Source organism: Oreochromis niloticus, linkage group LG13, assembly GCF_001858045.2.
Source record: "Oreochromis niloticus isolate F11D_XX linkage group LG13, O_niloticus_UMD_NMBU, whole genome shotgun sequence".
NCBI classification, from domain to species: Eukaryota; Metazoa; Chordata; class Actinopteri; order Cichliformes; family Cichlidae; genus Oreochromis; species Oreochromis niloticus.
In genome coordinates, this window is record NC_031978.2 from 1,925,856 (window position 1) to 1,937,601 (window position 11,746).

At 42.9% G+C, this 11,746-nt stretch overlaps 1 protein-coding gene across 3 annotated transcripts; it reads left to right on the plus strand.

The window, feature by feature from the left end:
* The first annotated feature begins 6,751 nt into the window (after positions 1-6,751).
* Positions 6,752-10,986, plus strand: LOC102076229 (circumsporozoite protein). Of its 3 annotated transcripts, XM_019366484.2 has the most exons (5): positions 6,758-7,143; positions 8,863-9,132; positions 9,204-9,275; positions 9,384-9,446; positions 9,935-10,986. In XM_019366484.2, exons 1-5 carry the CDS (start codon positions 7,107-7,109, stop codon positions 9,982-9,984), a joined length of 492 nt encoding a protein of 163 aa, XP_019222029.1. In that variant the 5' UTR covers positions 6,758-7,106; the 3' UTR covers positions 9,985-10,986. The 3 variants fall into 3 exon arrangements, with proteins under 3 accessions (XP_019222028.1, XP_019222029.1, XP_019222030.1); XM_019366483.2 differs by having other exon boundaries at positions 6,752-7,143; positions 9,204-9,446; XM_019366485.2 differs by lacking the exon at positions 9,204-9,275 and having other exon boundaries at positions 6,772-7,143.
* Positions 10,987-11,746: the final 760 nt, after the last annotated feature.

Consider the following 11,746-nt stretch of genomic DNA (forward strand, 5'->3'; position numbering starts at 1 on the left):
TCCATATTAGACAAGCGTCATCAGTGCAGGTCCTTAAATCCAGATTGAAAACCTATTTTTATTCCTGGCTTTTAACTCTTTAGGAAACTGACACCTTTCTTATTAATTTTATTGTATGTTTAATTTTGCTTGTTGTTTTGATTTGTGTTCTTCAGCACTTTGGTCTGCCTGGTGTGTTTTTAAAGTGCTATACAAATGAACAATGATGATGATGATGAAATATTAAAGGTAAAAATATGAATTCTGCAGTAAAATATTCCGACTGCTGCAGGTGTTTAACTTTGAGCTCATTTTAAATACTTCATATATTCTGTTTATGTTCTGCATCGTACTCTATAAATCGTGTGTGTACATGACACGCAGGACAATCATGTGTGGATGTCCACATATCTAAGAAATCAGCTGAAAAGGCTCGAGCTGTGTGGGATATGGTTAACTGTTGGGATCTACAGGGTTATTAAAATGTAAATGAAAAATGAAGCATTGGCAAAAAAAAGTCAACACTCTTCCACAAGATGGCTGTAAAGTAAAAGAGTAAAATGTCTGCGACAGCGCTGTGGGACACGGGGAGAGGACAGCGCTTTACTTTTAGATTTGTCCTGCTGGGACACCACTGCTCCAAACTAATGCACAAAACCATCACTGAAGCACAGCAAACAGCAGTTCAGCTGTCAGACCACACTGTATTTTACATTTCTGTGAGGTCAGAGCAGCGTCACAGCAGGTGGAACGGGTCGAGCTGGTCTGCAAACACACCTGAGAGGTGTCACTGGCTCCGGTCTCACCTCCACCTGCCTGAGAAGGGAAACGTTTCCTCACAGCAACACAGAAAATCACAGACATGGACAAACTGGCAGGGATTGTCGGGAAAAAAGTGGGTGAGTGCAAAAACAGTAATAATAATAAATGGAAAAGAAGTGAAGCTGATTAGTTTTTCTGCTCCTGCTGTGATTGGTGGAGCAGGCGGAACTGCAGTCAGGTGGAAACTCAAACTTCAGTTTTTTTAGTTGAGCTGATGTAACAACAACTCTTTTAGAGTGCGCTCACATACTGGACTTAACAGGACAGCTTTTTTCATAATACTCAGACACATCACAGACACTGATTCACTTTGATGGTGAGAAACACAAACGACAGTTTAATTCTTTTATCTTTAATAGTTTTTGATATTTTCATGTTCAAGCATTTCAATGTGTAAAAAATACTTTTACAGCTAAAGTCAAGACTGGACAACCTATCTAAACCAGTATGATACACTGTGACACTGCAAACATGGTCACTGTGATCTCACAAGTTCAAGTGAGATCATCATTTCAAAGATGGCTTCCAGAGCTGGAAAATATAGTTGGAAAACGACTCTCGTTGGGTTCAGCTGAGGTGTGACTGACTGTATTATCAGTATTAATAGTTACCTGGCATGGTTTAACACCCATAAAGCCTTTATACGAGTCGCAGTGGGACAACATTTGATTCTGCGGCTATAAAGGAAACTGAGGAAGAGGAGCAGATAGTGGAAGTACAGGAAAGAATGTCGTGTACACCCATTATTTTAAACTCGTGCTGGTGTTGTGCTTTTTGTACAGGAGATGCGGTGGAGGATGCGGTGAAGGGCGCTCTGCATTTAGGGAACAAAGACAAAGACAAGAATAAGAAGAAAGGTGGAGGAGGAATCTTCTCACGGACAGGAGGCGACAAGGACAAAAAGAAGGAGGTGGACAAGGGCGAAGGCAAAGGAGGACTCTTCCACAGAGAGGACGAAGATGAGAAGGAGCGGAAGTCCGGATTCAAGGGTCTCTTCACTGAAGGGCCGCTCCCTGAAGCTGGCGGTGGTGGCGGAGCAGCGATGGAAGGAGAAGGTGAAGAAAAACCACAAAGTGCTTCTGCCAACGATGGAGGTACGTGTGAGGAGCAGCACTGCACATCGCTCCGTCACACTGAAGCCACAGCCTGCTCTGCTGCCTCTTTGTATATGGCAACCTTGGAAGTGTACAAGCTGTGCCGCTGAATGAATTCATTCAGTAATTTGTCACTTTTGGTTCTTCTCAGATTTGCTGGATGATCTTTTCGAATTGGCTGAAGAAACATCTCGAGGAAACTAAAACAGGAAGCTGTACATCCCGACCTCCGAGGAAACAACTCCCACTTCTGAATAAAGACTGAAAAAAAATCCACTTTTTTGTCTGTCTTTTAAGAAACGCACAGCTTGAGGCAGATAACTCGTAAGCTGAAAAGGAAATGGCGTGCCACAAGCCATTAGAGGAAAAATTACCAATAATCATCCCACAGATGTAATATTATCTACAGCTACTTTCAGTACCATCGATGTTAAGTTAGACTCTTTTTCTCCAATTGATCTTTCTGAGTTAACTTCAATAATTACTTCCTCCAAACCATCAACGTGTCTTTTAGACCCCATTCCTACAAAACTGCTCAAAGAAGTCCTGCCATTAATTAATGCTTCAATCTTAAATATGATCAACGTATCTCTAATAATCAGCATTTAATCATTTGTTATTATTAGAGCTGTCAGCGTTAACATGGATCAATCCAACCGGTTGCAGCAGATGGCCCCGCCCCTCCCTGAGCCTGGTTCTGCCGGAGGTTTCTTCCTGTTAAAAGGGAGTTTTTCCTCCCCACTGTCGCCAAAGTGCTGCTCATAGGGGGTCATATGATTGTTGGGTAACAAAAACTAAAATGCTTGAACATGGACTTTAAATACATTCATTTCTTGTTTCTGGTTTGGTTGTCCTTTAATATTGAATAAATTAAATGAATAAATTAGTTAAGTGGAATTATTACTCTGGTCAAACGGAGTCTCTGAGGTAGCTCATCACACACATAAATAATTCATTTCTGTGAACTGATCTAAATGTGAGGAGAAAATAACTGAAACGTTGCACAGGTACTGTTTGGTATGACAGTCCTGTGACACAGGTGACCAATCAATGACCTTTCTGTGACCTGATGCGGAGAAGATGGGGGGTCGTGAATACATGTAATAAATGAATACATAAATTAGATGTATAACAAAAAATTCATTATGAAATAAGTGTATAAATTACTTTTAATGTTCAAATAAAATAAATAATAAAATAATGAAGTATTTGATATTTTAATAAATAATTATTATCCATTAAAATTAGAATGAACTACAGAGAGAATGTGCATAGAAGGGAGTAGTTAATCCACTAATAGCAGAAATGAGAAAACGATGAAAATAAACAATAAACACACACTGAACAGTTTCACATCTAAAATGAAATAATAGATTCCAAACTTTAATGACTCTCATTAGAATTATAGACATTATAGGACCGGATCACTGCAGAGGCTGATGACTTAATTATTTACAAGCAGCTGGAAAATAATAATCAACTTAAGCTTTGAATTAAATGGTATCAGAATACTTTAATAATCCATAAGGATGTTGAGACAATAGCAGTAACAGACTGAAACCATTAAATAATACAGTATATTACAAAGTATAAGGCATAGCTCTAATATGAACAAATAGCTCAATTATAAATATCAAGAATATTACAGAGGTGAAATATGTACAGTGGCTTGCAAAAGTATTCGGCCCCCTTGAACTTTCCCACATTTTGTCACATTACAGCCACAAACATGAATCAATGTTATTGGAATTCCAGGTGAAAGACCAACACAAAGTGGTGTACACGTGAGAAGTGGAACGAAAATCATACATGATTCCAAACATTTTTTACAAATAAATAACTGCAAAGTGGGGTGTGCGTAATTATTCAGCCCCCTGAGTCAATACTTTGTAGAACCACCTTTTGCTGCAGTTACAGCTGCCAGTCTTTTAGGGTATGTCTCTACCAGCTTTGCACATCTACAGACTGAAATTCTTGCCCATTCTTCTTTGCAGAACAGCTCCAGCTCAGTCAGATTAGATGGACAGCGTTTGTGAACAGCAGTTTTCAGATCTTGCCACAGATTCTGGATTGGATTCAGATCTGGACTTTGACTGGGCCATTCTAACACATGGATATGTTTTGTTTTAAACCATTCCATTGTTGCCCTGGTTTTATGTTTAGGGTCGTTGTCCTGCTGGAAGGTGAACCTCCGCCCCAGTCTCAAGTCTTTTGCAGACTCCAAGAGGTTTTCTTCCAAGATTGCCCTGTATTTGGCTCCATCCATCTTCCCATCAACTCTGACCAGCTTCCCTGTCCCTGCTGAAGAGAAGCACCCCCAGAGCATGATGCTGCCACCACCATATGTGACAGTGGGGATGGTGTGTTCAGAGTGATGTGCAGTGTTAGTTTTCCGCCACACATAGTGTTTTGCATTTTGGTCTCATCTGACCAGAGCACCTTCTTCCACATGTTTGCTGTGTCCCCCACATGGCTTGTGGCAAACTGCAAACAGGACTTCTTATGGTTTTCTGTTAACAATGGCTTTCTTCTTGCCACTCTTCCATAAAGGCCAACTTTGTGCAGTGCACGACTAATAGTTGTCCTATGGACAGATTCCCCCACCTGAGCTGTAGATCTCTGCAGCTCGTCCAGAGTCACCATGGGCCTCTTGGCTGCATTTCTGATCAGCGCTCTCCTTGTTCGGCCTGTGAGTTTAGGTGGACGGCCTTGTCTCGGTAGGTTTACAGTTGTGCCATACTCCTTCCATTTCTGAATGATGGCTTGAACAGTGCTCCGTGGGATGTTCAAGGCTTGGGAAATCTTTTTGTAGCCTAAGCCTGCTTTAAATTTCTCAATAACTTTATCCCTGACCTGTCTGCTGTGTTCTTTGGACTTCATGGTGTTGTTGCTCCCAATATTCTCTTAGACAACCTCTGAGGCCGTCACAGGGCAGTTGTGGAGCTGTTTTGCAAAGAAGAATGGGCAAGGATTTCAGTCTGTAGATGTGCAAAGCTGGTAGAGACATACCCTAAAAGACTGGCAGCTGTAACTGCAGCAAAAGGTGGTTCTACAAAGTATTGACTCAGGGGGCTGAATAATTACGCACACCCCACTTTGCAGTTATTTATTTGTAAAAAATGTTTGGAATCATGTATGACTTTCGTTCCACTTCTCACGTGTACACCACTTTGTATTGGTCTTTCACCTGGAATTCCAATAAAATGGATTCATGTTTGTGGCTGTAATGTGACAAAATGTGGAAAAGTTCAAGGGGGCCGAATACTTTTGCAAGCCACTGTATGACTGACATTTTGCTCTAAGTGTCACGATTCGCTTAGGACTCACACGCAGGACTCAGAGGCTTAGAGGCACACAGTGGGTATTTATTACAGTTCCACCAGGTGTATATACAAGTAGTGCAGGGGAGGTGCTATCCACTAAACTGTGACAGGCAAAAGGCCCCGGGGAATCCAGGTAGGGAAAAATCACTCGCGCCTCTTCAGACACTCTCCACTCGCGATCAGTCTCTCTCCAAACACTCACAAAACAGGAATCCACTCAGGGAACACAAGGTCGGGTCCAGGGGATCTATAGAAGAAACACACGTTAGAAGGAATGTGCTGAGATGCGAGAGTGAACTCTGAGCTAGGCTGCACTGATGCGAGTCACACACAACGATCCCACGATGAGTAGAAGTCACTCCCTGGCTTAAGTGCCGGCTGCACTGATGAGGCCCAGGTGTTTCCTCTTCAGAGGGGCGTGGGCCGACGGCGTGAACCCGCAGTGAGTTCTGCCCTGGTGAGAGAGACAAAACTACTGATCAGCGCCAAATGAAGGCGCTTTATATTGTACAGTAGATAGCACAATAATACATACAGAGAAAAACCCAACAATCATATGACCCCCTATGAGCAAGCACTTTGGCGACAGTGGGAAGGAAAAACTCCCTTTTAACAGGAAGAAACCTCCAGCAGAACCAGGCTCAGGGAGGGGCGGGGCCATCTGCTGTGACCGGTTGGGGTGAGAGAAGGAAGACAGGATAAAGACATGCTGTGGACGAGAGACAGAGATTAATAACAGATATGATTCGATGCAGAGAGGTCTATTAACACATAGTGAGTGAGAAAGGTGACTGGAAAGGAAAAACTCAATGCATCATGGGAATCCCCGGCAGCCTACGTCTATTGCAGCATAACTAAGGGAGGATTCAGGGTCACCTGGTCCAGCCCTAACTATATGCTTTAGCAAAAAGGAAAGTTTGAAGCCTAATCTTGAAAGTAGAGATAGTGTCTGTCTCCTGAATCCAAACTGGAAGCTGGTTCCACAGAAGAGGGGCCTGAAAACTGAAGGCTCTGCCTCCCATTCTACTTTTAAATACTCTAGGAACAACAAGTAGGCCTGCAGAGTGAGAGCGAAGTGCTCTAATAGGGTGATATGGTACTACAAGGTCATTAAGATAAGATGGGGCCTGATTATTTAAGACCTTGTATGTGAGGAGCAGGATTTTGAATTCTGGATTTAACAGGAAGCCAATGAAGGGAAGCCAAAACAGGAGAAATCTGCTCTCTCTTTCTAGTCCCTGTCAGGACTCTTGCTGCAGCATTTTGGATCAGCTGAAGGCTTTTCAGTGAGTTTTTAGGACATCCTGATAATAATGAATTACAGTAGTCCAGCCTGGAAGTAATGAATGCATGAACTAGTTTTATTCTAGGGTCAGATTTGTTATTGTACACACATGTGCACATTGTGTACTGTGCATGTGCACTGGTACAGACTACAAATAACATCTGAGCATCAGAACAGTCGCTGAAATAGAGCAGAAGTAGAAACAGAAAGTAGCGTATCATAGAAATACTTACTCATTGATTTTGCTTTTGTTCTCAGGTGAGTCACAGTTTAAATAACCGTGTATGAACTGTTAAAGTGTGAAGTGTCTCTGGCCTGAAGAACGTGGCAGCACTTTGAGCTCACGTTCAGTGATGGGCGGTTTGTGTTGGCTCATGTTTTGGGAGTAGTTCGATGCACAGAAACATACGAAGTAACGTCAGTACAGAAAAGGAGAGCACTTCTGTGAATGATGAATTAGCCGGTGGAACAGGTCGGGCTGCTCTGCAGACACACCTTATTCCTCAGCTGAGCCACCTGAGGGGCGTTGCCGGCTGCGCTCTCACCTTAGAGCTGAACTTAAAGCACACCTGAGTGCACCCCAGAGACAGAAACACCACAGAGATGGACAACCTCGCAGAGATGGCCGGCCAAAAAGTGGGTGAGTAAAAAAACGAACCACCCGTTCATGTTCTGATTCGATACAGTGAAACTGGCACATAAATTCTTCTACTGCAGACATTTAAAGAGAAAATGATGTTTCATTTAGTAAAACCTGAGATTTTCGCAGCCTTTGTTGTTGGCGAGACTGGTTTCAGATCAGCTCCTTCCTGCTGGGCTTCACCTCCTCTTTGGCTCCTTTGGTCAGTTTTGTTGCTTTGTTGTTAGAAACAGGCTCAGAGAGGCAGATTTATTCTGTGTATTTCAAGAAAAAAAACAGCTCATATTTTCTTTAGTTTTTGTCCATTTTTACATCCTTTTGTTCAGGTTACCTGCCTTTACCTGGTGCAGGTGAGAAGGCTGCAGTTTTAGTTAATATTCCCCTTTTCAGATTAAGTTAACTCAATCAAGTTGTGTGTTTAAGCATTTATTAATGATTGTTAATTATGCATACCTGACCTGTTAACTGACCGTAACTGTGATGTGAGTCCCACGCCTCCCTCGTCAGGGACGAGTCAGAGCTGAGGAATTCCTAGAAAAACTGAAAAACCTGTTTGTGTGAGGAGTCAATCATTTGGGAGGGGCTCAGAGTAGAGACGCCACTTCTCCACGTCATGACACGGGTTCATCTGAGGGCACCTCCTGGGCACCTCTTAGGTGAGGCCCTGGGGCACGCCTGAGTGTCCACCAGAAGATGAGGAGGAGGTGGTGAGGTCATCTGGTCATTATCGGGTCTAAAATGACTCGATACAGCCTCAGAAGAACAAAAGCATGACACATTGCATCATGTCAGCATTTATTTGACAAAAACTAAAGCAAACTGACTCCGCCCCCTGATTCAGCAGCGATAAGTTGCAGTGATGGTTTCTGTTGTGTCCTGTAGTGTTAGATACCAAAACGGCACCAGCACAGGGTGGTTCTGTAAAAAGGAAGAAAATGTCGTCCAGCGAGAGATTGCCAAGATGACGAACTGATAAACAGACATGTGACTCCCTGCTGCATTTCATTATGTAAACGTATGTGCTGTGTTCAATAAAGGGCACTTGTTCTAGCTGAGCAGCGTCACTTCAGCTCATTCAGGTTTGCAGCATTCATTCATGCTAGGCTCTGAGCTCTGCAGCAGCTCCATGCAGATGTGCTGTGGCAGATTTGCAGCTGTGCTCAGAGCTTTGTCCTGCTGATGACCAGTTTTGGTCCAAACTTTATCTGTGAGACAGACGGCCTCACGCTGACTCTAGAATACTTTGGTGCAGAGAGGAGATCATGGTGCACTCAGATCATCATTCCTCCTCCACCGTGCTCACAGCTGCTCTGAGGTGTTTGTTTCCTCCAAACGTGCTGCTGTGCATGATGGACAAACATCTGCACTTTGGTCTTGTTTGTTCCAGAAGTCTTTGCTTTGTTCAGAAGCAGCCATGCTGCCGTGTTCTTTTAAAGAAAAGAATATAGCTTTCTCCTGCAGCCCTCCAAACAACCCACATTTGATGGACAAGTATGGCTGTCATGAAATTTAACCTTTACTGAGGCCTGCAGAGTCTGAGACAGAGCTGTTGGATCTCACCTCTGGGTGAATTTTTTGGAACGTTACGGAGTTCCTCCTCAGAGCCTTCAAAACCTTAAATGAGGAAAATGTGTTGGAAAACTGAGCTGCAGAGGAGGTGGGAAGTGGAGATCCAGAAAATATGTTTTTGAACCTAAAGTGTTTCTTTTTTCCAAGCAGGTAGCTTGGTGGAGGGGGCAGTGAAGGGAGCTCTGAATTCAGCCAACAAGAACAAAGATGAGAAGAAAGGAGGCGGCGGCATCTTCTCGATGTTTGGAGGCAACAAGAACAAAAACAAGGACAAAACAGATGACAAACAGAAGAAAGACGATAAAGGAGCACCCCTCCCAAATGTGCCCAACAAAGATGGTAGTGGGGGCAAGAAACCAGTACCTGAAGGGAATCTAGCGGGAACTGCAGGAGGGAACGTGGGACCGACGATAGGAGGAGGTGCAGGAGGGAACGTGGGACCGACGATGGGAGGAGGTGCAGGAGGGAACGTGGGACCGACGATGGAGGAGGTGCAGGAGGGAACGTGGGACCGACGATGGGAGGAGGTGCAGGAGGGAACGTGGGACCGACGATGGGAGGAGGTGCAGGAGGGAACGTGGGACCGACGATAGGAGGAGGTGCAGGAGGGAACGTGGGACCGACGATGGGAGGAGGTGCAGGAGGGAACGTGGGACCGACGATGGGAGGAGGTGCAGGAGGAAGTGGAGGATCAGCTGGACCTGTAGCACAGGGAGGAGTCACAGCAGACAGAGGTAGGGATGAAGAGACTCTCCTGTTGGTGCTCAGCTGTCCACTCACTGAAGATGAAGCCATGAAGGCTTAAAGTCAGGAAGTTGTTGCTAAAAGAAAAGATGCATTTGTCAGGAAGACGGGCTTCATGTCTCAGCCTACAGCAGAGGAGTGACAAAAGAAAGAATCAGCGACAGGCAGGGTGCTCGCTGCAAGCAACAGTTTTTGCCCCTCAGCAGGCTTCCTGAAGTCAGCCATTCAGAGGAAGCCTTAATAAAAGTTAAAGGGGTTTTTAGGTACTGGGATTCTGGATGAGTCCAGAAATCCAAAGCAGATATATTCACACACATATTGCATCTTTTGGTTTAAGTATATCATGACTTTACGCCTTCATCACTGACTGGTTTAAATTGTCTTTAGTGAACCTCCGACTGACGTATCAGCAGCCCAGACTCACGTATAATCTGTTTAGAGTTAGTAACCTATCCTCTGTCTTTTTGGTTCGTCTCAGATCTGATGGATGATCTGTTCGAGCTGGGAGAAGAAATGAAAGGGAACTGAAGCAAAAGGAAGAAACCCCGACTTCCACCACAACCACTCAGAGAAGATCCGGAAAGACGAGCGCACCCACATTTTTCTCTGATCTACAGTTTTGCACAGAACTAAAGATTTTAATGCATTATCAGCCTATTATTCATCGTGTTTCATTCATCGTGTTTTCTGCTTTAAAACTCAGGCAGATGAAGAGATAACCAGTCAGTGTGTTTAACTTTATCATAATAATAGCACCAGCAAAGATGTTATGAACAAATAAATTTAAATGTTTTACTGGAGGGGACTTTTCCTTTTTTTGGTCAGTTTGTCAGTATTTTGTATCATAGAAGCTTCTCGTAACCTCCATGGGGGATTTTTTAAATCATATATTTTATTTTAATTTTAAGAAAAATAAAAATCTTACACAGATATTTCAATATATGATCACTGAAAATCAATAAAAGCAATTTGAAATAAATACTGTCATAACAGAATTAAACAAAAATTGATGGCAATTTATGAAAATGTGTTTTTCCATTTGCTTCTGATGTTTTTCCTTATGTTGACATAGACTTTGATTCATTATAAACTAGATCATTTAAATAACATTTCAAACCTAAATGTAAAAGTAGTCACAGAAATAAGAGTATCTCAGATATTAGAATAAGACAAAGGCATTAAAATGCTTCGATGAAACACTGGGAACAGCAGTGACGTCTGAACAACTGTCAGCTCTGCAGTCTTTGCCTCAATGTTTTTATACTGTTTAAATCTTTAAATGAGAGCTAAGCTAAAGCTGCTTGTTTCAGACAGATTAGCTCAATATGAGATTACTGGATGATGCAGGTCCAGGATTAAAAGAACAAAGGAGACAATGAAGAAATGTGTTTCTTTGCAGATGACTAGATATTGTGTGTCCAAAAAGGTTGATTCTGTTCATCTGGACGTTCTCAGTGGGAGAAACGTTTCGTCATCATCCAGGTGACTTCTTCAGTCTCAGCTGGCTGCAGGTTTCCCCAATCTTATAAACAGGACATTTGCATAATGACTGAAACCAGCCCAGTGAAGGAACAATGGGCTGGGAGCTCAGTTTATGATCAATAATATGCCACTGATCAACAACACTGATCAGTGGCAGGTTAGCCTTCTTAGACTGTGAGATTTACATGGGTACTGTATGGGGCTACGTTTGTAAAGTGAAACATGCTGAAATTAACGGCAACATTTTTCCACATGTAGCTCAAAACCTTTCAAAAACATGTTTTTGAGTCATTTTTTACAACATTTAGTAAAATATTTGTAACTTTTCATACTTAAAACACAATTTTAAGTGTTAAATTTAAATGTAAATGTTACAGGAAACTGAGTATTTAGCTAACATGCAAATTTATTGTACGAATCAACGGAAATACCAAAATAAAAGCTTTACGAAATCCTCCGGTGCAAAAGTGTGCCGGTACTGGTCAGATTGTGTCTGCTCTCCCCTGATGGTCACTTCTCACCGCCATGAGCTGCTTCACTTCTTGCCTACGAGCATGTCCAGCGGTTTAGCTGGACATTTGCTGCAGTGATTGTGAGGGTGAACTACCTTTGGATGGCCGACAAAACGGATCTTCCGATGTTTTCAGCTAAATCGCTGGACGTGCTGGTAGGCAAGAAGAAGAGTAACAGGGAGCGAGCAGGACTCGTCCCGCCCTTCCACACAACTTCATTTGGATTGGATCCTGTCTCTCCAGAATATAGAGTACTTATCATTTGAAGGTATGAATGCGAAACATGAAAACATCAC

Excerpts from the sequence above, each read along its gene's own strand:
- LOC102076229 (XM_019366483.2), top strand. The coding sequence starts at position 7,107 with ATGGACAACCTCGCAGAGATGGCCGGCCAAAAAGTGG. Across the intron at positions 7,144-8,862 it reads GATGGCCGGCCAAAAAGTGG|GTAGCTTGGTGGAGGGGGCA; the intron begins GTGAGTAAAAAA and ends TTTTCCAAGCAG. Across the intron at positions 9,447-9,934 it reads AGGAGTCACAGCAGACAGAG|ATCTGATGGATGATCTGTTC; the intron begins GTAGGGATGAAG and ends GGTTCGTCTCAG.